Below are 26186 nucleotides of genomic sequence, written 5' to 3' on the forward strand. Positions count from 1 at the left end.
CTCCCTCCCTTAAATAAATAGCTGCTCTAAATTCATAGTATGTTTATAAATTGTATTTTCTCTTCTAAATGTTTGACAGGAAACATTTGTATCCATGTTTGCTGTTTTTTGACCAGCTCCTTCCTTTTCTCCCTCACAGTGCCGCTGCCACCCAGGTTTCCGTCTCAAAGACGACAGGAAGACGTGCGTGGACATAGACGAATGCGTGACCTCTTACCCCTGCACCCAGCGCTGCATCAACACCCATGGCAGCTACCACTGTCTGTGTGTGGAGGGCTTCCAGCTCAGTCCGGAGAACCCAACGATATGCAAATCTGTTTCTGGTAAGAAAGCGACAGTTGAATGACAGTCACGTGTTTCAGGCAAATCCCCTCATGCGTGCTCTCAACCTTGCAGACGAGGAGCCGTTCCTCATCTTTGCCAACCGCTATTACCTGAGGAAGCTCAACTTGGACGGCTCCAACTACACCCTGCTCAAACAGGTGAGCCCCATGCGTCATTTGGATGATTACGCTGCAGACGTTTATCGTGTCGTAAAACTAATCCGGCTTCTCTGCTGCTGTCAGGGCTTAAACAACGCCGTGGCTCTGGACTTCGACTATCGGCAGCAGATGATTTATTGGACAGATGTCAACACGCAGGGCAGCATGATCCGACGGATGCACATCAACGGCAGCAACGTTCAGGTCGGTGTTGCAGCGTCTTGCCTTTGAACGATAAGAGGATAATTAAAGCTGCCGGCCTGCTTAACATCCTCATCCTCACGCCTGAGGATGAGGATGTTAGAAATAATTAGACCCATCCATGTTACATACAGACAGCTTCTTGTCCTTCTGTCAGGTTCTTCACCGCACGCTGCTCAACAATCCTGACGGTCTGGCGGTGGACTGGGTCGGAGGAAACCTGTACTGGTGTGATAAGGGACGGGACACTATAGAGGTGTCAAAGCTGAACGGAGCGTACCGGACAGTTTTGGTCAATAGCGGCCTGAGGGAGCCACGTGCCATCGCCGTGGACGTTCGCTACGGGTGAGAGCGATCAGGAACCAGACGAGTCCTGCATCTCCACTGTGATGTCGATGTTGTTTAAAGTGGACACGTGGGCATGCAGTGCAAAAGTTAGGCGGTGAAACCTTTTGTTTCACCAGGCAAAATGTGAAAAACAGTTTTGTCATATCTAAACAGTGCTCCACCAAATATTGATTTCTGAACTCTTTCTGAGTTAAAACATTAGTTTTGTTGTCCCTAAATGATTATGAACGTCTTTTCTTTGCATTATTTGAGGTCTGAAAGCACAGCATTGTTTTTGCTGTTTTGACCGTTTCTCATTTTCTGCAAATAAATAATAAATTGTTGCTTGGAAGTTCAGAGACATGTAGTCAGTAGTTCATAGAATAAAAAAACGACGCTCATTTTACTCAAACATTTACCTATGAAAAGTAAAATTAGAGAAACTGATAATTTTAAATGGTCTCTTAATTTTTTCCGGAGCTGCACATATAAATGCTGGAAAACCCTGCAACAAATAAACAGTTAGAGGAAGTTCACCTTCCAGTAGGACAACGGGCCTAAGAACCAAGTCCCACAATAAAATGATTCAGATTAAAGAATGCATTATGTTAGAATTGGCAATTCAAAACTGAATTGTTGTATGAAACATTAAATATATCATTACCCTCACTACTTTTTTGTTTTCCTTTAAAATCCCAATAAAACACATTAAAGTGTTTTTGACAAAAAGTGATATGTTTTAATGGCATGAACACTTTAGCCTGAACAATAGCAGTAATATTACTCCCTGACAGGTACTTGTACTGGTCTGACTGGGGCGACAACCCTCACATTGGGAGGATCGGGATGGACGGCACCAACCGGAGTGTCATCATTAAGGATAAAATCACCTGGCCTAACGGCTTAGCCCTGGACTTCATCAACGACCGCATCTACTGGGCGGACGCTCGAGAGGACTACATCGCGTTCGCCAGCATGGACGGAGCCAGCAGACACACCGGTAACGCACAGATAATTAAAAACACATTTTTAAAGCTACATTTTTTATTGTTTTTTTTTTTTTACTCCGCTTCACTTGTCCTGTGTGTTCATGTGTGTGTGTTTGTGTGTGTGTGCGCTCCTGCAGTTCTCTCTCAGGATATTCCTCATATCTTTGCCATGACTCTGTTTGAGGAGTACATCTACTGGACAGACTGGGAAACTAAATCTATCAACAGAGCTCACAAGACACAGGGGACCAACAAGACGATGCTGATCAGCACCCTGCACAGACCGATGGACATCCACGTATTCCACCCGTACCGCCAGCCTGACGGTACGCGCCTCTCCCCGCTCTGACGTCTCTGTCCGATTTCACACTCGCCGTTTACGTTCTCTTCTGTCCTCACCAGTGGCCGGCCATCCGTGTCAGATAAACAACGGCGGCTGCAGTAACCTGTGTTTGCTCTCGCCTGGCGGGGGCTACAAGTGTGCCTGCCCCACCAACTTTTACCTGGCCGCAGACGGCAAACGCTGTCTGTCCAACTGCACGGCGAGCCAGGTGAGCTTGTGCAGAGGCGTCGCTGAACGGCTTGTTTTCCTCTTTAGAAAAAAATAAATAAAAAAAGAATGTTTATCATCTGCTCTTTTAGTTTGTCTGCAAAAATGACAAGTGCATCCCATTTTGGTGGAAGTGCGACACGGAGGACGACTGTGGGGATCGCTCAGATGAGCCCGCAGACTGCCGTAAGCGATTAGCCAGACTCTGGTCGATTTCTGTCGGTTTTCTTGTTGGCATTTTAGGAATACCGTGTTGTAACGACATGCTGTGCCTGGGATCCCCTACAGCTGAGTTTAAGTGCAAGCCGGGTCAGTTCCAGTGTGGCACCGGCATCTGCATCAACCCTGCCTACATCTGTGACGGAGACAACGACTGTCAGGACAGCTCTGACGAAGCCAACTGCGGTAGAAACACTCACACACGCATAATGGCTTCTTTACGCTTTTTCCCGTGCGCCACTCGTTCTTCATGGACTTCACTTTCTCAGACATTCACGTGTGCCTGCCGAGTCAGTTCAAGTGCACCCACCCCAACCGCTGCATCCCAGGAATCTTCCGCTGCAACGGCCAGGACAACTGCGGCGACGGAGAGGATGAAAAGGACTGCCGTAAGTCGTCTCTGATGTTTGTTAGTTTCGGCGCTTCGTGACGGCGGTCAGTTTTACAGTTTTCACTGTTTCTGTTGCAGCATTATCCCACAATATGTTAGAGTCTTCCTGATAACCATTAGCCACAGATAGCCTGTTTCTCACTAAACTCTTCAAGGACCTCGTTAGGGGATAGGAACTTGAAATATCAGGACATTTTAAATTTAAATCTGGTGGCCTTTGATGGTAAAACGAAAAGGAGTCATCACTGGTTCTTTCAGCAACATGATGATCTAAACATTATGGCCAAAGCAGCAAAAGAAATCTATATTTTTCAATCACTATTTCGGTTTCCAGAGCTAAATCTTCAAGGAAACCTGTGAAGGGAAGCAGAAAAGAAAACGGCGATGCCTAAACTTTTCAGCGTCTGACCTAAAAAGAGACCAACTAATAAATTTACTACCATGTCAATTAAATGGTCGTATTATAACAGCAGATGCTGAATCAGCTTCAAGGACGCAGCATGAATATGCTATACCACCAATGTTTTTGAAGAATCGCTTGGCCTCACATATTGATTCAGGTCACTCATTGGAGTCCTGACTCAAACTTTGGAGATGATCGGTCCACGAACCTGGTGGAAGGAGAAGTTGTGAAAGATTCTCTGAGTTCTCCAACCTTGTGAAACTTTTTGGGGGGGAAATTTGAACGACTGCTGTCATTAGAGATTGGTGAATCAATCCAAAATGTAGATAATATCAATGCCAAGTTATCAGCAATGAATTGATAATAGCGTGGTAAGATCAATATGTTAGTGTTTGGTTCCCTCTTGTTTTGTTTTGGTATTGTAGTTTCTAAATGTTGTTTCCATTTTCTCTCAAATGACAATTTTTGCGCAAATATGCAGTATCGCACATCTCTACATGTCATAAGGTGTTACGTTACCGTAAAGGGGATTAGATTAAATCCTCAGTTATTTTGTCTCAAAATGAAAGAAAACCATGTTGTTTTTAAAATATACTACATAACAGTTTGTTCTAATGGAGTATTGCTACAATAACTCAAATGTGTCCCTTCCTGTTGCAGCGGAGGTCACATGTGCTCCCAACCAGTTCCAGTGTGCCATGAGTAAGCGCTGCATCCCGAGGGTCTGGGTCTGCGACCGGGACAATGACTGCGTGGACGGATCTGATGAGCCCGCCAACTGCAGTAAGATGAGCCTTTAAAATAAAACCGTGGTAACATGCCTGCTTCTCGAAGCGAGTCTGTTGAAGTGCTCGCGTCCTCCTCCGCACCGCAGCTCAGATGACGTGCGGCGTGGACGAGTTCCGCTGCAAGGACTCGGGCCGCTGCATCCCGGCGCTCTGGAAGTGCGACGCCGAGGCGGACTGCAGCGACGCCTCCGACGAGCCCAAGGACGAGTGCGGTGAGGAACGGCTCTGCCTCTCCGCCCCCAGAGGCAGGAAGTGTGTTTGACGTCGCTCTGCAGAGCCTGACCCTTCCTGTTTGTGCGCAGACGAGAGAACGTGTGAACCTTACCAGTTCCGCTGCAAGAACAACCGCTGCGTGCCCGGCCGCTGGCAGTGCGACTACGACAACGACTGCGGGGACAACTCGGACGAGGAGAAGTGCGGTAGGTTCTGCTAATAAAACTGAAGAAGCACAGCTCACTGTGCGAACGCAAACCAGCTCGTTTGTAACCCTGCATGAGCTTTTGCTGTCGGAAGGAAAACGGAGGCGGTAAGAAATGTGTCGCTCCTCACTTTCTGTCTGCTGTAGCTCCTCGACTGATTTCTGGTCAGTTGGTCGGCTCTGTGCACATCTCACATCATCTCATGTCTGTTTTGCATTTCACACTGGCCTGTCGCTGTGAGCCAGAGGTAGGTGCTGTCGCTGTTTCAGATCAACCTCAACCTTCAAACTCCCGGTCTTGCTTTTTTTTTTTTCTCCTCCAGCTTTTGTGATCTTTTCTGCAATCCTTTTTCTCCTTTCTTCGTCCACTGATACCATCCCTATAATGCAATTAAAATGCCTTATTTTACGTGACAAGTCCTTGCTCCTGTTCTGTTCTGAACATCTCTAGTTATCCTCTCCTTAAGCCTTTTCCTGACTGACTCCCTCTGCTCTTTATGCTCCCCTAATCATCCTTTCATACTCTTCAAAGCCTCTTTTCTCTCCGCCCTCAGTGCCTCGAAAGTGTTCAGAGAGCGAGTTTGCCTGCACAAATGGCCGCTGCATTGCTGGCCGCTGGAAGTGCGATGGGGACCATGACTGTGCCGACGGGTCAGACGAGGTATCGCTCGATTTTTATTTACTTTTTTTTTTTCCTTCTTTCAACTTTTTAAAATCTGTCACAGTAGAGAAGAGCTAAAAATGACAACACTCTGACTGTGCTTCAGGATGGCTGTGAAGTGTGGTGCGACAGTGATCAGTTCCAGTGCCAAAGCGGTCACTGCATTCCCATCCGCTGGCGCTGCGATTCCGATGTCGACTGCATAGAAGGCAGCGATGAGGAGAACTGCGACAGTCCTGGTGAGCACGTCGCTGGTTGCCTCCTCAAGGAGACTAAGACATGTCCACGCGTTCAGCTGGTGACATGAAGCGCCGTGCAGAATCATTATGTTGCCTTAACGTTCCTCTGATCTGTCACATTACAACCACAAACCTTCTTCTTATCTCCTCTTAAAACTGTGTATAATTGTGAAGATAATGGGGGTGAAAAAAACTCAAATTTTTGCAAATGAAAATCTAAGAAAAGATGTTGCAAGTATAAAAAATGTTTTTACCCCCTTCAGTTTGACACTCCCAAAAATATCCATTGCAACTAAATCCCTTGAGAAGTTACTTATTTTGTAAATAAACTCAGATTTAAACTCAGTACAAATTCTGCTGTCCTGTTAAGGTCTCAGAGGTTAGCGAACATTTTTGATGTGCTATTTTTTGTGTGCCTTCACTTAAAATCCCATTAAAGTACAATGGAGTATCGGTTTGTAACGGCAGTGGTCTGAATACTGTATGTCTGTCCTCTCTCTCTCTCGCTGCGGCGTCTCAGTGGACAAACACTGCTTCCACGATGAATTCCAGTGCAACAACACGCTGTGTAAGCCTCTTAACTGGATGTGTGACGGCGAGGACGACTGCGGAGACAACTCTGATGAGAACCCAGCAGAGTGCGGTGAGATTTGCCGCGTTTCACCTTTCGGCCTCTTTGTCCTCCTCCTGTCTGCGGGATTGGTTTATGTTTTTTCTTTCTCCTGATCCTCCGCTCTGTCGGTCCACCAGTTAAATTCCTGTGCCCACCCACGAGGCAGTTTCGTTGCCATAACGACCGGGTGTGTGTGCCGGTGTCAAAGCGCTGCGACGGCGTGAACAACTGCGGGGACAACAGTGACGAGCTCAACTGCCGTGAGTTTATTCTGTTTGTTTTTTTTTCCTGCCGCATCAATAATAAAAAACGTCAGAGAACAAGAGTTTAGATTCGTGCCTAATTTAAATTGTTTTGCTTCCAGCGGAGCAGTCTGTCTTTAAGATGTGCCTTGATCAGTGTTTCCTTTCAATGTCGGACCATTTTCACCATTTTATTCAGGCATAAAAAGGCTAAACCATAACAGACAACCTGTTGGAATTTTAACACAAAGACACAATTTAACTTCATTAATTTAGCTGAATCTATGAAAAAGAAGGCAGAATATGAGCTTTTAATGCCAAGAAGATGATTTCCAAATACTTCTTGGCTGAAAGAAAAAGAAATAAAAATGGAATATACTGTTGTTGCTGTAGATAGTATTTTAGGCCTTGTCCCTCCTATTATCCACTTCTTTTGCACACACCATGCAGAGTATACTCTCAGTACCAAATGGGTAATTAAAGCAGCTGGGGAGCAAAAAAAAAGTTAAAGAAAATCTGCTGATCAGGAACCACTTTCAAAGATCATCAGAGCAATTCGATCCTTGAAATAAAACCAAAATAAATAAGGGATCATTTAAGCCAGAAGCTTCATCAATTATTTTGATTTTGGTTTTAATTCCCGTGAGCTGGAGAAAACTTATTTGGGCCCTTTATTTATTTATTTATTTATTTATTTATTTATTTATTTATTTATTTATTTCTAGCAACACATCCGTTGAAGCCAGTATGCCAGAAGAACCAGTTCCAGTGCTCCAACGGTCGCTGCATCAGCACCGATCTGCTCTGCAACCACTTCAACGACTGCGAGGATTACGGCTCAGACGAAATGAGCTGTGAAAAGAAAGGTGCGCTGCAGCCTCACTTGTCTGATGGCCGCTGATAGACATCAGCAGCGCTTGACTGTATGCGGCCCGTTTGATCCGCAGCAGACACGACGCTGAACGAATGCCGCAGCAACGTGACCATGTGCGGAGACGGAGACGAAGCGCACTGTGTGATCAACGGCACCGTCTCCTTCTGCTCCTGCAAACCCGGCTTCCAGTCCAGCGGACAGAACAGGTGCCAGGGTAAGGATGTCCGAGAATCGCTTCGGTGTTTCCCTCTCGACTCTTTGGGTTCCGGCTAACGCAGGCGCGACGGCCTTCGGGTGTTTCACAGATAAGAACGAGTGCAAGCAGTTTGGAGTTTGTTCCCACATCTGCAACAACACCAAAGGCTCCCACAAGTGCAGCTGCCACAAGTATTTCAGCAAAATAAATAACACCTGCAAGGCTGATGGTAAGACATGACAAGCGCATTTCAATAAATCAGAATGTCATAAAAAATGTTGGCTCTATTTTATCCCTGCTGATCACCAGAGGGCAGTGCTGCGTGAGCTTTAATTCTTCTTTTCTTTCTCAAATAGGGAAAGTGACGTATCCAAGATGTCGTTACAGTCTTACTCTCCTACTAACCCTTTAACAGGCTTTTTCTCGCAGCTCTCTAACGCCCGTTTTCTATCTTTCGTTCCCGTCCAGCTCAAGGACATGTGCTTTATCTCGGGGACGACAATGAAATCCGCAGCCTGGACGCCTCTGTGCCAAACTGGCGCTACGAGCTGACCTTCCAGGGCGACGCCAGCGTGCGCATCGACGCCATGGACCTGCATGTGAAGACCAATCGCCTTTACTGGACCAACTGGCACATAGGGCGCATTTCTTACTTCGACCTGCCATCCTCATCCTCCTCTCAAAACAGCAACCGGAACAGACGGCAGACCGATTCCCGGGTCATCAACTTCGAGGTGCTGGCGCTTTCGTTCTCACTCGCGTCGCGCGCGGTCCTGCCAGAGAATTGGACGAGCTAATATGAAATATGTGTATCCATGCTGGTTCTGATTAGATTCCAGGGCTGAAGATGCCCCGAGGCATTGCTGTGGACTGGGTGGCGGGGAACCTGTACTGGACCGACTCCGGCAGAGACGTCATCGAGGTGGCGCAGATGAGCGGCGGACGCCACCACAAGACCCTGATCTCTGGCATGATTGACGAGCCTCATGCTATTGTGGTTGACCCCCAGAGAGGGTCAGTGGCAGACATTTGAAACGGTGATCTGGAGGAAGATTAGTGCAATAGATGAATGTTTTACATCTTACTCTTTAGGAAAATGTACTGGGCCGACTGGGGCAACCATCCCAAGATAGAAACGGCGGCTATGGACGGAACCATGAGAGAGACTCTGGTTGAAGAAAACATCCAGTGGCCAACTGGTGAAACACCGACACGCAGTTCTCCCCGATCGTCTGGTGAACATAACCAGGTCGCCGTTAAACCTTCCTGATGCTGTTTTCCCAGGTTTGGCGGTTGACTACTTCAACGAGCGTCTGTACTGGGCCGACGCCAAACTTTCCCTGATCTGCAGCGTGAGGCTGGACGGCAGCGACGTGGTGGTGGCTGTAAACGCACAAAACAGTTGAGTGGCTGTCAGAGACACCGCATCAAGATCATGAATGCACGTCATGGGTTGAATGGAAAAAATGGCAGAATGTGTTGATCAAACCCATGAAGAAACTGATCTGATAGTAATAAAAGTTGTCAGCATCTTTTCACACTCATCAATCCCTCCAGGATTTTGTTTCGCGACTTTTGTTTCCTTTGCAATGAAAATCCATTCTTTAGAGATATTTCCAAGGAATTTTGCAATATCTATACTTTCGTGTGACTGTAACTCTCCACGTCGATCACAGACTGTATATGTAACCTGGCACCAAGTAAGGCTGAGACAGCACTGTAGTAGAAACAAAAAATACTGCCACCTGCAGGGGGGAGTTGGCATCATTTAAACCCGGTGTTTTTGACAATTTCTATAAAAAATTTGCATACATAAAAGTATGAGATGTGTTGATTTTGCATGATTGCATGATTTTGTGTGAAATCACAAAAAACTGGAGGGACTGATAGTAATTTAGCAGTAAACGGATTAAAACCGGTTTGATTTGATTGATGAAATCTTGAAACATGCAACTTTTGCCTTGAAGGGTATATTATTGTATCCCTCTGTAGACTAGAGGGCCACATGAAAAGCTAAGGTGGGCCACATTTGGCCCTCAGGCCTTGAGTTTGACCCCTTATACACGTTTTATTAGTCCAGGACTCAGCTCCTGTCATTTCTGTGTCTTTGTTTCTCCTGCAGAGCTCCGACATCCATTCAGCATCGACGTCTTTGAGGACCACATCTACGGCGTCACCTACATGAACAACTCTGTGTTTAGAGTGAACAAGTTTGGGAGAGGACCTGTGGAGAACCTGGCGAATGGCGTGAACCACGCCACGGACCTGGTGCTGCACCACAGATACAAGCAGCCCGATGGTGAGTGAAGGCAGGAAATGGAACAAACAGAACGACGAGCTTAAAGTGAACAACAACTCGTGTTTACTGAACACTGGAACCACCAACGTCTCAATTATGACTTTTCCTAAAATGGTTCTCGCGTTTAAAAAAAAACAAAAACTGTTGACTAGATTTGTTCATCTAATACTTGAAAAAATCTGCTTCACAGTTTGGGACAAATAACTTGGTGTTGGTGGCAGCATTTGCCTCTCAGAATAAAACGTGTTGGTTTGAAAAAGACAGCAGCACAACAAACTGAATCATTTTATTGAAACTTGCAATGGGATGACACTCCACACACTTTTGATTTTCAGCTATAAAAACATCAGAGTACTTGACGTCATGAAAACAATAATCAAAACACCTTTGAGGTCACATTGGTGTCTCTGAGAACCTTGGACATTTATAACTGTCTTCTAGTTGTCCTAATAACAGCATTTCAAGTGTTTTTAGTGAACCGTTTAAAATGTTCTTTTTCAATTTTTGCATCCATCACCATGCAGTGATTTTACATTAAATTAAATGCCATATTTTTCATAAATCCAATTTTATTCTGGTTTCTGAAACTGTTGAAAAGACCAACAGACATCCTCTCTAAACCTCACGGTCACAATGACTCCCTCTAGTGGTTCTCAGAGGAACTACAATCTCTGTGTTGACAGCTTTTCAGCACTCCCTCTCTCCTTCTCCTCCTTCCAGTGAACAATCCCTGTGACAGGAAGAAGTGTGAATGGCTCTGTCTGCTCAGCCCCAGCGGTCCGGTCTGCACGTGTCCCAACGGGCGCACCTTGGACAACGGCACCTGCGTGGAGCTGCCCACTCCAACGCTGTCTCCTCTCTGTACGTGGGCGGCGAAAGCAACATGAGGAGAAGACGCTGTGAGCGCTCTCGCGTGACTCTGAGCTTTTGTCACACGCAGCTCCCCCCAGCGGTCCCTGCAACATCCAGTGCATGAACGGCGGGAGCTGCATCCTGAACGCCCACAAGCAGCCAAAGTGTCGCTGCCAGCCGAACTACAGAGGCGACCGATGCGAGATCGACCAGTGCAAGGACTACTGCAGGAACGGAGGCACATGCACGCCCTCGTACGTCACAGGTAACGTACGAGTTTAAGACGTGGCTTCTCGAGACCCTTTCTTGCTCGTCGTCCAACACGTCTGCGCTCCCACAGGCTCGCCTACCTGCAGGTGCCCGACAGGATTCACAGGACCCACCTGCAACCTGCACACATGCAAGAATTACTGCAAGAATGGAGGCAACTGCACCGTCAGTGCTGGGAATCAGCCCACCTGTCGCTGCCCTGCTGACTTCCTGGGCGACCAGTGCCAATACAGTGAGTGTTCCCATCGTTTACTGTTGAGGCAGAAAGCAATACCTTGAGTTATTATTCATTGTCAAGCAGGTGAAAACACGTGATTTTTAGCACCAGAGATGGACTATAAGAGAGCAGAGACCTCATTTTTAGCTGCCGTACAAAATCTAATAAAAGCATCGTTGGATCTTATTTTTAGTGCCATTTGTGCCGTGCGTTTCTTCAGCGCGTTCATTAAGTGTTACATGTGTCCCTGTGTTTGAGCAGGAAGCTGCGAAGGCCACTGTCTGAACGGCGGTACCTGCCTGCAGAGTGAGAGCGGCGCCAAGTCGTGCCGCTGCCGGCCGCAGTACATCGGCGCCGCCTGCGAGATCGACAGGTGTCACTACTGTCGGGACGGCGAGTGCATCCCCAAGGATGGCTTCGTCACTACGGGGGATTTCACTTGTCGGTAAGACACAGACTTCGTGTTCATTGTCACACTCGGTGAAAAAAGAAAATAAACCTCCCTTAAATAAATGTATCTTTTATTTTAGTAACATAGTGGCTATTAGACATGTTTACCCCACATGATCAGGAATGTGATCATGATCATCATGAGTCAGGAAACGCCTTCAGCAGAATAGTTACTTGCTCAGACGTGTCCGCCTCTAACGTATGTTAAGAAGTTTAAATAACTGAAGAGAAGACTGGAGAAGGGGGAAAATCTCTGAAGCCAAATGCTAGAGAGCTTTAGCAAATAGTGGCACCAAGACCCCATTACAACCATAAAACTACAAGCCGTCAGAAACATTGAACCTCTAAAATAATTTCATTGGGTCTTTCACCAAGATAATGATAACCAGGTTCACCAGAACAACCAGAAGTTCAATTTTACATGATTTTGATTAAAAAAATATTTATTTACAAATACAGATTTTCTTTCTGCACCCAGTAAATATATATTTTTTAAATCTGTGATTCTTTTCAACACCAACAAAAGCGGCCGCAGCGTTCCTCGTATCGTGGATAACATTAACCTCTCCTTCGGTTCTTTTCTGTCGGCCGTAGCTGCCCGAATGGCAGAAACCAGCCCAGCTGTTACACATGTGACCCCAACGAGTACTGTGCCAACGGCCAGTGCTCTATAAATCCCATCAGCCTCCTTCCAGAGTGCAGGTAAGGAGGACTGTGTGTTGGGTTTGTTGTCTTCACTCTGCCGTCGCAGTGGGATAATGAAAACCTTTGCTCTTGTGCAGATGCTCTGCTGGCTGGTCAGGGCATCGCTGTGAGTCCGTGGCCAACATCACAGAAAGCACCGGTTCAGGTGGACGTAAGTTGCTGCTTGAAATCGGCATGAAAATTGAAATCATGATCAGATTGGCTGTGTGTTTTTTGTTTTACATTTGTGTGTGTGTGTGTGTGTGTGTGTGTGTGTGTGTGTGTGTGTGTGTGTGTGTGTGTGTGTGTGTGTGTGTGTGTGTGTGTGTGTGTGTGTGTGTGTGTTTGCAGGCACAGCCTCCATTGTGGTCACGGTGTTCATCCTGCTGCTGCTGGTTCTCCTCGCCGCAGGGGCCTTGTTGTGGTACAGGAAAAGAATGAGAGGGTCCGTAACACCCCGACAACCCAATCCCTCTATCCTTTTGTACTCTCTTTCTCCCTTTCTGTCCCTTTTTTGTTTATATATTTTTTTAGTTAATTTCACTTTTACTCTCCTCTCTCTAATCTCTTTCGCTCCTCAGGTCTAGCCGGCCCGGAAAAACCGGCTCCAAGCGCTCGCGGTAATGGTTGCCAGGCGTTCCTCCGTACTTTGCATTTCTCTGTTCTGCACTCTGATTCTCTCTCCTCTCCCTAATCATACGTTTTGCGTTTTGGTCGCTGCGCAGTGTTGGGTGCTGTGGTCGATGTTTGTGCCATTTTTTTTACTGGAGTTTCTGAGCCGACAGGATCAGCTTCCTCAGAGCAGATCTATTGAAAAAAAAGAAAACATGAAATAGATCTGCCTGTATCGTGGATCTAGAGCTTTGATGTTCTTGTCCATCATTGTGCTGTACTGTACTGTGGTGTGGTTTGTATTGTGGCATTGTTTTTTTCATAATAAGAGGTAGGAGATTCTGTGAAGACAGACTAACTTGAGATAAATTTGTAGTAAAATATAGAGCTTAATATCCAGGTCTGGGCCTTCGCTACATCAGTGCTGCTGATTTGTGTTTGTGTCTTTGTTGTGGTGGACATTTCCCTGCTTGCAGTGATCAGGCTCAAATGAAGTCACGTCAGGAAGCCTAAAGTCTGACTGTGAATTTGATGTTTAGGGCGAAGGGCTTCCAGCACCAAAGGATGACCAACGGGGCCATGAACGTCGAGATCGGAAACCCCGCGTACAAGATCTACGAGGGCGAGCCGGACGATGATGCCGGGGAGCTCCTGGATGCAGATTTCACTCTGGACCCAGACAAGGTAGATTCAAACATTCAGTCCTGAATATGTTGTCTTTCCAAAGTGTTCATAGCCCTTGAATTTGTTTGAACGGTTACATTTCAGCCATAAATTTTATTTTTGGGGGATTTTGTGACAGACCAACACAAAGAGTCACATATTGAAGCGTAAAAAAAAAAGTCTTTAAAAATCTTTAAAGTGTGGCATGAAGCTACTTTGAAGACTTTATAGAGTGTCCTTTCGCTGGAGGTCTTGGGTATTTCTCCTCCAGCTTTGGACATTTACAGATGGACGTTTTTGTCCATCGCTCTCTCTCTCTCAAAAAAAAAAAAAAAAAAGGGTCAAGCTCAATCAGATGAGATGGAAAGTACGGAGCCCCCTATGGAACATGGGGGGGGAAAAAAATTGAGGTTTGGGGCTGAAACATAATGAAATGGGGGAAAAAGTTCAAAGTGCATGGATAATCCTGCAGGGCAGTAGATGGCGACTGTATTTGCTAACTGGGATTTTTTTCCCGTCTCATTTCTTCTCAGCCCACCAACTTCACCAACCCTGTGTACGCCACCCTGTACATGGGCGCTCACAACAGCCGCAACTCCCTGGCCAGCACAGACGAGAAGAAGGAGCTGCTATCGCGTGGAGACGAGGAGCCCCTGGTGGACCCCCTGGCATAGACTGTCCGTCACCTTCATCATAACTACTCCAAAACACACCATTCTTCTTGCCTTTTAAAGAAAGAAAAAAACTAAACTACAAAAAAAAAAAAAAAATCAATAAGAAGTGTGAGAGAAAATCGCTTAAGTGTGAACACTGTATAAAATGTACAAAATGAAGGACTACTTTTGTATGTGATTGCAGTATTATATTTTGTTCTTTAGAGATTCCTCTGGTCAAAAGTAAGACAACAAAATAGCATTTTCTATGAGAGATTTTTAATTTACACTTTGTCCCTCACCCTTTACCTAAATAGCCACTACCTCTGTGAGTAAGAAGAAAAAAAAAACATACAGAAAAACAGCGAAATGGAAAGAGGAAAATCGGAAGAAAAGATGCTACCATTGGGGCAATTTTAATTTTTTTATTTTTGTATGAATTGTATAGATGAGAAAACATAATGTTCCATTTCAACCAGTGCCAACTGCTTGTTGTTTGTGTTGACTTTGAGCGAGAAAAGGGTGAGAATTGGACGTTTCTCTGAACCGCTACGTAACGTCGTCCTGGCAGGACGGCGTCAGAAAGTTTGTGTATAGCACATGTAAAATGTCTGAACCAGACGTCAGCTACAGTATTTTCCTCATTCGTTTTTTTCCCCCTCCAGAGAACAATGTTCATACAATGATTGTGTTGTCTTCCTTGCACAGAACCGCACACACTTTTAAGGTACTGCAGGCTTTTTTTTTTTTTTTTTACCGTAAGCTGTAAAGAAAGTGGAGCTTCTCTTTTGTGTGCGACTGCAGGACGATGACGTTGCATGTGTCCGTACAGGGAGATTACAGATGCTATGGTGGTTGATTGATTTGCAGATACGAAAAGTCTGATGTACAGTTAGGTGTCATATCTGCACTATTTAGCTCTATGTTACAAAGGTCTTCCTCTGGGTGAACAGGAAGGGTTGGAGCTTTTTGCTTGTCTTTTCATTTCCCCGTGTATTTCTTTGTAAAGGCCAGAAAACGCCCGTCTGGCTCTGTGAATAAACGTTGTCTGTTTGCCTTTCGCGAATCAAAGTCTGTACGTTCGCAGCTCTCTGGCGTCTGAAGTGCATTATGTTTATCCTGTCCTCAGCAGTTCTCTCTTTACTCTCTCCTCTGTGCCCTGCTGCTGCTAACGCTGCCGGTCTGGTCCTTACGCTCGGCCTCTGTCCCCGAAATGCTGCTTCTGTCAGAAACGCGTCAGCCATATCTTGACTCTCGGATGAGTTGACACAAGTCTCCAATGTGACGAGTTGCGCTTTGCTTACCTGTCCAGTGTTATTTTTTGCGCTGTTTAGTGTCTGTTTTTGTCTCGAAATCCAGAGAAGTACAATCATTTTACCTAAAGAACACTTTTGCAGAATCACACGTGCGTTTCCAAGACGTTTCTTTTGGATTAGTCATTTTTGTTACTTTTCAATCAGAAATGACTCATAGCTTTTATATAGTACGCCATGCATGGAAGCTCTGACGTTCTGAAGAGACCAATGTTTCATTTTTGCTGGAGTACTTTACAAACTAAATAACGAGATATTGTCATAAATAAAATTTTTAAAATTGTACAGACAACAGGCGAGTGTGAGTGTGTTTGTTTACATCCTGTAACAAAAGTGAAGGAGGTCAATGGGGCAAATGGGTAAGATAATTCCTGGCTGGATATTGATTTCTGTTAGCATATCATGATGATAAAACACTTTTCAGGCTTTACATACAGGTCCTTTTCAAAAAATTGGCATATTGTGATAAAGTTAATTATTTTCCATAATGTAATGCTAAAAATTAAACGCATATATTTTAGATACATTGCACACCAACTGAAATATTTCAGGTCTTTTATTGTTTTAATACTGATGATTTTGGCATACAGCTCATGAAAACCAAAATTCCGTATAAAAAAATTAGCATATTTCATCCGACCAATAAAAGAAAAGTGTTTTAATACCAAAAAAGTCAAACTTCAAATAATTATGTTCAGTTATGCACTCAATACTTGGTCAGGAATCCTTCTGCAGCCTTCAATGCGGCATGGAGGCAATCAGCCTGTGGCTCTGCTGAGGTGTTATGGAGCCCAGGATGCTTCGATGGCCTTAAGCTCATCCAGAGTTTTGGGTCTTGGTCTCTCAACTTTCTCTTCACAATATCCCACAGATTCTCTATGGGGTTCAGGTCAGGAGAGTTGGCAGGTCAATTGAGCACAGTAATACCATGGTCAGTAATACCAGTGGTTTTGGCACTGTGAGCAGGTGGCAGGTCATGCTGAGAAATGAAATCTTCATCTCCATAAAGCTTTTCAGCAGATGGAAGTATGAAGTGCTCCAAAATCTCCTGATAGCTGGTGCATTGACCCTGCCCTTGATAAAACACAGTGGACCAACACCAGCAGCTGACATGGCTCCCCAGACCATCACTGACTGTGGGTACTGGACACTGGACTTCTGGCCTTTTGGCATTTCCTTCTCCCCAGTCTTCCTCCAGACTCTGGCACCTTGATTTCAGAATGACATGCAAAATTTGCTTTCATCCGAAAAAAGTACTTTGGACCACTGAGCAACAGTCCAGTGCTGCATCTCTGTAGCCCAGGTCAGGCRCTTCTGCCGCCGTTTCTAGTTCAAAAGTGGCTTGACCTTTGACCTGGGGAATGCGGCACCTGTAGCCCATTTCCTGCACACGCTTGTGCACGGTGGCTCTGGATGTTTCTACTTCAGACTCAGTCCACTGCTTCCGCAGGTCCCCCAAGGTCTGGAATCAGCCCTTCTCCACAATCTTCCTCAGGGTTCGGTCACCTCTTCTTGTTGTGCAGCGTTTTCTGCCACACTTTTTTCTTCCCACTGAGGTGCCTTGATACAGCACTCTGGGAACAGCCTATTCATTCAGAAATGTCTTTCTGTGTCTTACCCTCTTGCTTGAGGGCATTAATGATGGCCATCTGGACAGCAGTTAGGTCGGCAGTCTTACCCATGATTGCGGTTTTGAGTAATGAACCAGGCTGGGAGTTTTTAAAAGCCTCAGGAATCTTTTGCAGGTGTTTAGAGTTACTTTGTTGATTCAGATAATTAGGTTTACTGCTCGTTCAGAGAACCTTTTCATGATATGCTAATTTTTTTGAGACAGGGATTTTGGGTTTTCATGAGCTGTGTGCCAAAATCATCAGTATTAAAACAGTAAAAGACCTGAAATATTTCAGTTGGTGTGCAATGAATCTAAAATATGTGACAGTTTAATTTTTATCATTATGGAAAATAATTAACTTTATCACAATATGCTAATTTTTTGAGAAGGACCTGTAGATGTGTAGAGGCTGTAATATATGATTAAGCGCTTTCTTTTAAAATGCATGTTAGGCTCTAAACAGAAAAAGTTTTGGGCTTAGTCCTCCTGTCTGCCACCATCTCCACTGGGTCAACATGACACCCCAGGACAGAGCTGGATTTCCTGAGGATCTTGTTCAGTCTCTTTCTGTCAGCAGTGGAGATGCTGCTGTCCCAACAGACCACTCCGTAGAAGATGGCTGATGCCACCACAGCATCAAAAAAGGTCCTGAGAAGAGCCCCATGCACACCGAAGGACCGGAGTCTCCTCAGGAGATGTAGTCTGCTCAGTCCTTTCTTGTAGAGGGCAGCTGTGTGGTCAGTCCAGTCCAGCTTGTTGTTAAGGTGAACTCCCAGGTACTTGTAGGACCTCACGATTTCAATGTCCATTCCCTGAATGTTCACTGGCACAGAAGGAGAGTGTTTGGACCTGTGGAAGTCCACCACGAGTTCTCTTGTTTTACCTGTGTTGATCTGCAGACAGTTCCTCTGGCACCATTCCACAAAGTTCTGAGTCAGTTCTCTGTACTCCTCATCATCACCATCCTTGAAGAGACCGACGATAGCAGAGTCATCCGAGAACTTTACCGGAAATGTACCGGAAGTCAGCAGTGTAGAGGGTGAAGAGGAAGGGGCCAAGGACTGTTCCTTGTGGAGCCCCCGTGCTACAGGCAACCATGTCTGACTGACAGCCTTGGGTCCTCGCATACTGTGGCCGTTTTGTGAGGTTATCCAGGATCCAGGCGATGAGGTAGTGGTCCAGACCCGTGTACTCCAGCTTGTCCTTCAGTATCATGGGTTGGATGGTGTTAAAAGCACTTGAGAAATCAAAAAACATGATTCTCACTGTGCTCCCAGTATTCTCCAGGTGAGAAAGAGAGCTGTGTAGAAGGTGAATGATGGCATCCTCCACTCCAATGCCAGGTTGGTAGGCAAACTGAAGTGGGTACATAAATGGACTCACCAAGGGGCGGAGGTGGGCAAGAAGCAGTCTCTCCAAGGTCTTCATCAGGTGAGATGTCAATGCAACCGGCCTGTAGCTGTTGAGGTCTTGTGGGTGTGGGGTCTTTGGCACTGGTACCACGCAGGATATCTTCCACAGCTGTGGGACTTTCCCTAACCTCAAGCTGAGATTAAAGATGTACTCGGTCACATCACACAACTCATCTGCACAGCTCTTGAGAAGCCTTGAGCTGATGTCATCTGGACCTGCAGCCTTCCTGGTCTTTATCTTCCTGAGCTCACTTCTCACCTTAAGTGCTGTGAATGCCAGGCTGGATTGGAGGGGTGGGGTGGTTGTGCTGGAATGCTTGTCAGCATAAGAGATGTTTGGAGGCAGTTGTGTATGGAGAGGAAGGGGGATGAGTGTGGGAGAGGGGAGAGGAAAGCGTGACGGTCTTTCCAGACAGGAAGGTGTCAGCAGTGGTGCCTGAGTAGTGGGGGGAGCAGGAGAGTGATCAAACCTATTGAAGAATAGATTGAGTTCATTCACCCACTTCTGCTCCCCACAATCGTGGGAGTCGGGCTTCTTGTGGCCAGAAATAGCTTTAAGGCTGTTCCAGACTCCGCTGACATTATTCTGTTGCAGCTGGACCTCCATTTTCTCTCTGTAGCTCTCCTTGCCCTCTCGGATCTTTCTCCTCAGCTCTCTCTGCACAGCTTTCATCTCCTCTTTGTTTCCTGACCTAAAAGCCCTCTTGTTCTCCTTCAAGAGGGCCTTTATATCAGGATTAATCCAGGGTTTGTTGTTGGAGAAACACCGAACAGTCTTTGTGGGTACGGTGTTCTCCACACAGAAATTGACGTAATCCGTTGTGAAATGTGCGAGTCCATCAATATCTTCCCCATAAGGATTGCACATTTCCTCCCACAAAGTTGTGCTGAAACAGTCTTTCAAAGCCTCCTCAGTCTCTGCACTCCATTTCTTCACTGTGCGGATGACGGCTGGTTCTCTGTGTACAAGTGGTTTGTACACAGACAAAAGATGAACTACGTTGTGATCAGATCTTCCCAGGGGAGGAAGGGGTAATGAGTTATATGCCTCCTTGGTATTGGCATAAAACGGATCCAATATTTTAGTTTCTCTGGTGTGTCAGGTGACATACTGGGTGAAGATAGACAGCGTTGAGGATGGAGAAGAATGGTTGAAATCCCCCGAGATCAGAAGGAGGGCCTGTGGGTGCTGGCTCTGGATCCTGCTCACAGCTGAGTGTAGGATATCACAGGCAGCGTCAACATTAGCAGATGGGGGAGAGGTACGCAGCTATCACGATAGCATGCGAGAATTCCCGTGGTAGGTAGTAAGGTATCATACTAACGGCTAACTGTTCAATGTCTTTACAGCAGATTTTCTCTTTAATGGTGATGTGCCCAGAATTGCACCATCTATTATTCACAAATATTGCCAGTCCTCCGCCTTTCCTCTTACCACTCTCCGCTGTCCTGTCCGCCCGTATGAGATGAAAGCCGCTCCAGAGACGAGCGTGTCCGTAGTTAGCGGAGTTAGCCATGTCTCCGTAAACAGCATGACGCTACACTCACGGAATTCCCTCTCGTGTCGGGTCAGCACCGATAACTCATCCACCTTATTTGGAAGAGATCTCACGTTTCCCATGATGACAGAGGAAAAAACGGGTTTGTAGCGTCTCCTTCTCGCACGGCGCTGTACCCCCGCGCGAGTCCCCCGTCGCTTCCTCCTCAACTCGCTGGGGATGCTAACAGCTGCTCCCTGGTGTAAGCAAAGAGTTCCTGCACGCTGCTCGCTGGGACCGAACTCGCGAGAAAAACAAAAAAAATACTACAAACTTCGCAAGTTTAATGTTCATGGTGAAAGGACAATATGAAATGTACTTAGAATTAGAAAGCGCTATAAAAAAGAGGAAAAATAAGAGAAAAAAGCTCACAGAGAGCAAGAGCTGCTGTAACACGCTGCCACTCACGCGGCGCCAACGAATATTATATTAATATTAGTGTTTATAAATGAGGTCTTTGATTTTTTGGATGCAGACTGTTTAAATTTAGAAATGCTTTCCTGTGAATTATCAAATTAATAACTAATTGCACTCACACTGGTTCTGAAAACTGCTTTATGTGTCACACGGACTTGACCACCATCTGGTACCTGTAAGCAGACTGGATCAGTCCACATTTCCTGCATGTCTTAACTTGGCCTCAGAAATGGCATGTTTCATATCACCCAACATGTTTTCTATCACATCAAGGTCCAGGAATTGGTCTGACCCCTCTATAACATGAAGCATGTTGGTCTGGAGCAAATATGTTCCGCTCTTATGGGTGAGTTTTAATTTATTTAATGATTTCAGCCCAGTCATTTTCTTTTTTGTTTCAGACATCGAATGGTTTTCTTGCTGCTAGGTCAGCTTCACATATATTATTACACCACTGTTTTTGCCATTCTAGCTATTCTTCGATCTGCTGAAACTGGTTTTTGATCTTCTTACATGTCTTGTTTATTGGCTTCCATAGTAAAAATCACACAAAAATGCAACATACCCATCAACATTTTCACACCATTTACAAAGTTCTCAGGTTGAACCATGTTAATTGTTTTAAATAAATAAAGCAAATTCTGTTGAATATAAATGTATTCATTTATTTTTGAAAGACCCAACCCAATAATCATATTACATTTGATTAGTTATATGCAAATTACACTGTGATTCACATAATAAATCTAAAGAAAAAAATAAACAAGTAGGTAAATCTTTCAAAAGGATGATTTGTTTAGTTTTGTTTTGATAGGTAAAGTCTTCAGCTTTCAGTGAACTTCAAAGTAACCATTAAGTTTTATTTATTATAAAACATCTAACATGATGGAACAAAATGTGGAAATTCAATTAGTCAGATTTTTGAATTAAAGTTTCACTTAATGTAAAAGAAAAACTTCACTGGATGCCCTTGGCCTTCAGCTCCTCCTTGACTCTGCTCAGGTAGTTCTCATCAGGATATCCATAACTATGAAAGCAGAAAACATAGAAGGTTTAATACATGAAACCAAAAGCTGAAGCACAGTGAATACAAAGGTGTTAAATTAGGGAACCGTACCACTCTGGTCCTCCTGTCATGGACGTCTTGTGGTGGATGTCATTCCAGGTCACCATGTTATCCGCCCCAGTTGTCCTCGAAGCTCCAACAGTGAAAATCAGCTTCTGGTCAAAAGCTTTTTTCAGTAGTAGAAGAACTTCATTTCCCTCTGTGTTGTCAGGAAGATATGCAGTTCTGATAGCTCCTCCATGGTGTTGGCCAGGCTTGGGATGATTTTCCTGCCAGGTAGAAAGAAAAAATTCAGGATAATGGTAGCTGTCTTAAACCAAATGTCAAATTACAGATATACGTTCTTAGACATTACCTTCTGTTTTCCACTTGGAATGTGATAGGTGATGCATATATGGCCACATTTTGGGAATCCAGGTAAAGGGTAGGGATTTGTACTCCAACTCATTGTTCCATCAGGTTGGTTTCCTTTCATCTCACCAAAAACATCCTTACAAATTGGACAGATGGGTCCACTGTGTTTCAATGCATTTTTCAGGCACTCCTCACAAAATGCATGTTTACAATTCAGCTGCTTCTTATTGGTAAAATCAGACAAACAAATTGAACATGTGTCATCTTTGTTGTCCCCTGTTGCACCCTCTGCTGCTGATTTTTTATTGTTTTGTGTTGAATTATCATTAACTCCAGCTCCATTGGACGCCTCTTCAGAACCACTGAGCCTAGTGGCACGATAAGGTGGAGGAATTGGCCTGGATGACACTCTAATCTTTTGGTACAGACGCAGCAGAGCTCTGACAGCATGGCTCTCCATTGCTGGGTTTCCTCCATGTCCTTTATATGATGGTTGGACATTAACTTTGCCGTCCCTGATGCTGGATTCTTTAAAATCCACATTGAACTTATCTTTGATCACTGTAAGGTGATTATCATAAGACGACTTCAGGCTTTTCCACTGGTCCTTATCTATGGTCAGACCTTTATCAGCAAGATCATCTTTGATTGTCATGTTGATTTTCACCAGGAGATCACTATTGAAGTTTGGAGTCGAAGACTGACGATCATACTCTTCATAACCACTGCTGGTTTTATGTGATGTTTTTAACATTGAATCAAGAACCATCCGTTGTCCACTTGGTCCAAAAACTGTCATTTCCTCAGAGGATATGTTGGCTAAAAGTTTGTTTTCCTTGTTCATGATGACTTTCAACGCTCTGTTCAACTGATCTGGCTCTGCAGAACTCAGAGAAAAAACTGAACCATTGAAATCAGCCAAGCATTCCTGGACAACATCTGTGAACTTTGTCTTTGCTTCATTTGGTTTTCCATCTTTACGCTTGGATTCAAATTTCACAGTGACCTCTGGCCTGATTTCAACTTCATTCTCATCCTGTATGCGCTGCAGCTTCTCCTTGAAGATGTGGCTCACATACAAGAATTGATTCACTGACAGAACACAACTTTCATCCATCGTTTGATTCTCAGCAGGAGGGTCTCCTGGTGTAGAAACTGGTTTCTTCTGACCGTCAACATGTGCTTTATCCTGGATAAAAAGCAAAATTCCACCATTAAAGAACAAACATGATATATTTTATAATGTATGCATCAGTGTTTAGAGTTCGTACAGCTGGCGGCTCAGAATCAGCATCTTTGGTGTTTACTGAAACAGCTGGAGGAGTCGGAGTCACTGAAGCATCGTTTGCTGTTTGTGGATCCTGCTTTGGTTCTCCCACCATTACAGACAGAATGGTGACAAATTCTTTCTTATCTTTTGTGTGAAGATTTTTACCACTCAGCTTCTGAATCTCTGTGAGGCCTTTAAAATAAACAAACAAAAAAAGCAAAATAAATTTAGTTGTCAATAGTTTGCAAAGCCATCATTGTGGCATATCAGGTTGTTCAAAATAAAGTTTTCCTTTTATTGGAGTTAGATTAACAGGAAATTGGTGAGTCTGTCACATGCTGTATATGAAAATACAGTTCTATACCTGGAGGAGGTGAAACCACAATCACAGCTCGTCCATCTGGTAAGACCACTTTAACTGTGCAGTCTATTTTAGTTTTGAATTTATTGAACCAAGTCTGGAGGGATTTTTGTAGATCTGCCTTCTTTTTGGTTTTATCCAACCACTTCAACGAGACAGTCAGTAGGACTTTTTCTTGATCTGTTGGAGGATCCATAGGAGCCTGCAAGAAAAAAAAAGACCAAAAGATTCACTAGAGCTTTTCACTTATGTATTTTTTACTATTGGGTAAAAATGGTTTACACCCTTCCTAATAATCAATGAGAAATGTTTACTGGCATTTCATCAATCAAATCCTTATAAATTCTGACCATCTTTTTCCACCATACTGATACTTATATTATTTATCTGTGGTAATGAGCTCCAAATGGAAGGTCTCTTTGCCATCACACTAATCTTTACCTCTCTTCACAGATTCTCCATCAGATTCAGATCAGAAATCTAGTTGGGTCGCTTCAAAATGTAAATATTTCCAGAAGATTACTACAAACCTAAATATAAAATCTTAACTCCCTGCCCAGTTGTACAATCTAACATTGTACTGTTACAGTTCATACAACATATGGACACTGTATGAACACAAGAACTGCTCATAATATTTCCATGTTTTCTAAAAAGCAGGCAGAATATTTATATTTTTCAGCAATTAAATTTAAATGAATCAGATAGCTTTTACTTTTTTGGATTTCATCAGCAATAAAATATGATTTTAAATTTGTCTGTATTTATTTAAAAGCCATAATATTGTTAGTTATGAATTTTAATGTTTTACATATCTGGAGTTTTCTTACTGCAAATTAGAATTACATTTTCACAATTTTACATTTTAGATGACATTTTATTCAAATTGTGTGATAGAGCTGGACAATTCACAGGACTGATTGGATGCAATATTTGGTTGTATGTCATATTTGAATACTGATCATATTTGGCTGGATGGATTCTAGTAGCATTTAATGCTCTCACTGGATGTTTATATTAGTGGCCGAGATGCTAAAGTTCACAGAAAATGGTGGGGACATTGTGTGATTGTAAAGACATAAGTGTCAGAAAAATATGGGTTAGAGTTAGCTTACAATAATTACATTATTGCAATTTAACAACAGTATCACAATTAGATATTTTCTCTTACAATGTGCAGGCTTGCTTGAGTAATTATGATTTTATTGAATCTGTTCTGATTGTTTTCATGCTTGTAACTTTGCTTTTATTCTCAGTAAAGTCCTTTGTTATAATTATCAGTACGAGAAGTCCTCTATAAATAAATTGTAATCAACTAATTTCTCGATCTCTGGTGTGGATATCGTGTGTATTTTATTGTTTCTGTGGCTCCTAAACTTTGATCTCTGCATTAGCAAGTGAGTGTATCCGTCTCCACCCATTTACTGCTTATAAACTTTATGGACTTTGCCTCAATGCAAACCTCCAGCCTGAAAACAAAACCTTGACATTTGTTCTCACAGTTCCAAGTTTCTTTAGCTGTTACACAGATTATATCAAAACAAAGGATAATCACAAAACATTGCTTGGCATTTTCTCTAAATATGTTAATAAGTCTAAATAGTTACAGTGCGAGTTTTATTTTATGAACAGGAGCAATATCCTAAAACGAAAGCAAACCTGCGAGCTTCGGCTATTTGTACGGCTTGATAATGTATGAATTAAATTAAATTATAAATAAAATAAGAATAAATACAAATAAAAAATATATAATATCGTTGAGAAGAGGTCACAATTTTCAACCAGGCAGATTAAATACAACGAACCTGAGCTTGGTTGGCTGACTGACCCTGGTCGTCATAGTCCATGGGTTCCTCTTGGTTACTCGCCATTTTGATGATCTTTCTGTCTTTCTTGTTGAAAACAAAGTGAACCTTTAAATGATAGAAATTTAGCTCAAGTCACAAACTTGTTCAGGCAAAAGCAAACTACGCAGGCGAAAAAAAAGGCTGACGGGTTTTCGATTATAAATGCAAACCTGAACTGAAACATTTTTTTTTACGTTTGTGTTAAAATTTTATTAGCACATGCTTTAACTCGATGTTATTTTCTGAGGAGTCTCAGTTTAAGCGTTAAAACATCAAATAAACACCAATTAAATGTTGTGACGCGCTTACCTTCGCCTGTTCGCTGCCAACGACACTTCCTTGTAAATGAAAGTGAAAGCAGCTGCATGTCAGAAGCCGCGTCACACCAAAGACTGCGCAAATATTCCGTGCCCAAGAAGCGACATTTAAGTAACTTGTCAATATTCATCTCATGACAACAGTCTAATTAGGCTGCTGTTTTTACAGTGATAGATGCAATATTGTCGCAGCAACGGGCAGAAATACCTTGTCTCAAATATTAATAGGATATTAACTAACCCGTTCACAAACTGGGTTTTGTTTCACGACTTAACACATAACAACTTCGCCTGCTGAGAGTCACAGAGACGTTTTTTCAGAACTAAAATCAACTCAGAGCAGAACATCAAATTCTCGTGGGAATTCTCGCGAGGACAGCAGTCTG

At 43.9% G+C, this 26186-nt stretch overlaps 2 protein-coding genes across 9 annotated transcripts in view; one reads left to right on the top strand and one right to left on the bottom strand.

Annotated features, from left to right (window-relative positions):
* LOC103465345 (low-density lipoprotein receptor-related protein 1-like) overlaps positions 1-14643 on the top strand; it is a 109798-nt gene extending 95155 nt beyond the window's left edge. For 2 of the 7 annotated variants that reach the window (XM_008410074.2, XM_008410077.2), the window contains 35 exons: positions 140-323; positions 397-482; positions 567-686; positions 841-1028; positions 1805-2010; positions 2137-2325; positions 2402-2550; positions 2642-2735; positions 2838-2954; positions 3038-3157; positions 4223-4345; positions 4437-4562; positions 4653-4769; positions 5323-5429; positions 5536-5668; positions 6189-6311; positions 6419-6541; positions 7249-7389; positions 7471-7611; positions 7703-7822; positions 8062-8327; positions 8426-8607; positions 8686-8792; positions 8878-8994; positions 9716-9892; positions 10613-10753; positions 10833-11009; positions 11085-11246; positions 11493-11676; positions 12276-12383; positions 12464-12537; positions 12717-12810; positions 12947-12985; positions 13517-13661; positions 14174-14643. In XM_008410074.2, the coding sequence (XP_008408296.1) occupies positions 140-323; positions 397-482; positions 567-686; positions 841-1028; positions 1805-2010; positions 2137-2325; positions 2402-2550; positions 2642-2735; positions 2838-2954; positions 3038-3157; positions 4223-4345; positions 4437-4562; positions 4653-4769; positions 5323-5429; positions 5536-5668; positions 6189-6311; positions 6419-6541; positions 7249-7389; positions 7471-7611; positions 7703-7822; positions 8062-8327; positions 8426-8607; positions 8686-8792; positions 8878-8994; positions 9716-9892; positions 10613-10753; positions 10833-11009; positions 11085-11246; positions 11493-11676; positions 12276-12383; positions 12464-12537; positions 12717-12810; positions 12947-12985; positions 13517-13661; positions 14174-14314 (4821 nt within the window). In that variant the 3' untranslated portion in view covers positions 14315-14643. The remainder of the gene's footprint in view (positions 1-139; positions 324-396; positions 483-566; positions 687-840; positions 1029-1804; positions 2011-2136; positions 2326-2401; positions 2551-2641; positions 2736-2837; positions 2955-3037; positions 3158-4222; positions 4346-4436; positions 4563-4652; positions 4770-5322; positions 5430-5535; positions 5669-6188; positions 6312-6418; positions 6542-7248; positions 7390-7470; positions 7612-7702; positions 7823-8061; positions 8328-8425; positions 8608-8685; positions 8793-8877; positions 8995-9715; positions 9893-10612; positions 10754-10832; positions 11010-11084; positions 11247-11492; positions 11677-12275; positions 12384-12463; positions 12538-12716; positions 12811-12946; positions 12986-13516; positions 13662-14173) is intronic. The other 5 variants (XM_008410075.2, XM_017304762.1, XM_008410076.2 and 2 more) reach the window with 3 other exon arrangements.
* A 6591-nt stretch (positions 14644-21234) lies between these two features.
* LOC103465347 (probable E3 ubiquitin-protein ligase bre1) lies at positions 21235-26186 on the bottom strand. Of its 2 annotated transcripts, none has more exons than XM_008410080.2 (7): positions 25793-26186; positions 25442-25528; positions 23640-23838; positions 23277-23467; positions 22007-23194; positions 21703-21920; positions 21235-21612 (listed from the first exon to the last, which is right to left on the bottom strand). In XM_008410080.2, the coding sequence occupies exons 2-7, from the start codon at positions 25505-25507 to the stop codon at positions 21543-21545; spliced, it is 1932 nt and encodes a 643-aa protein (XP_008408302.1). In that variant the 5' UTR covers positions 25508-25528; positions 25793-26186; the 3' UTR covers positions 21235-21542. The 2 variants fall into 2 exon arrangements, with proteins under 2 accessions (XP_008408302.1, XP_008408301.1); XM_008410079.2 differs by having other exon boundaries at positions 25442-25549; positions 25793-26185.

The sequence above is a fragment of the Poecilia reticulata genome, linkage group LG5, assembly GCF_000633615.1.
Source record: "Poecilia reticulata strain Guanapo linkage group LG5, Guppy_female_1.0+MT, whole genome shotgun sequence".
Taxonomy (NCBI): domain Eukaryota; kingdom Metazoa; phylum Chordata; class Actinopteri; order Cyprinodontiformes; family Poeciliidae; genus Poecilia; species Poecilia reticulata.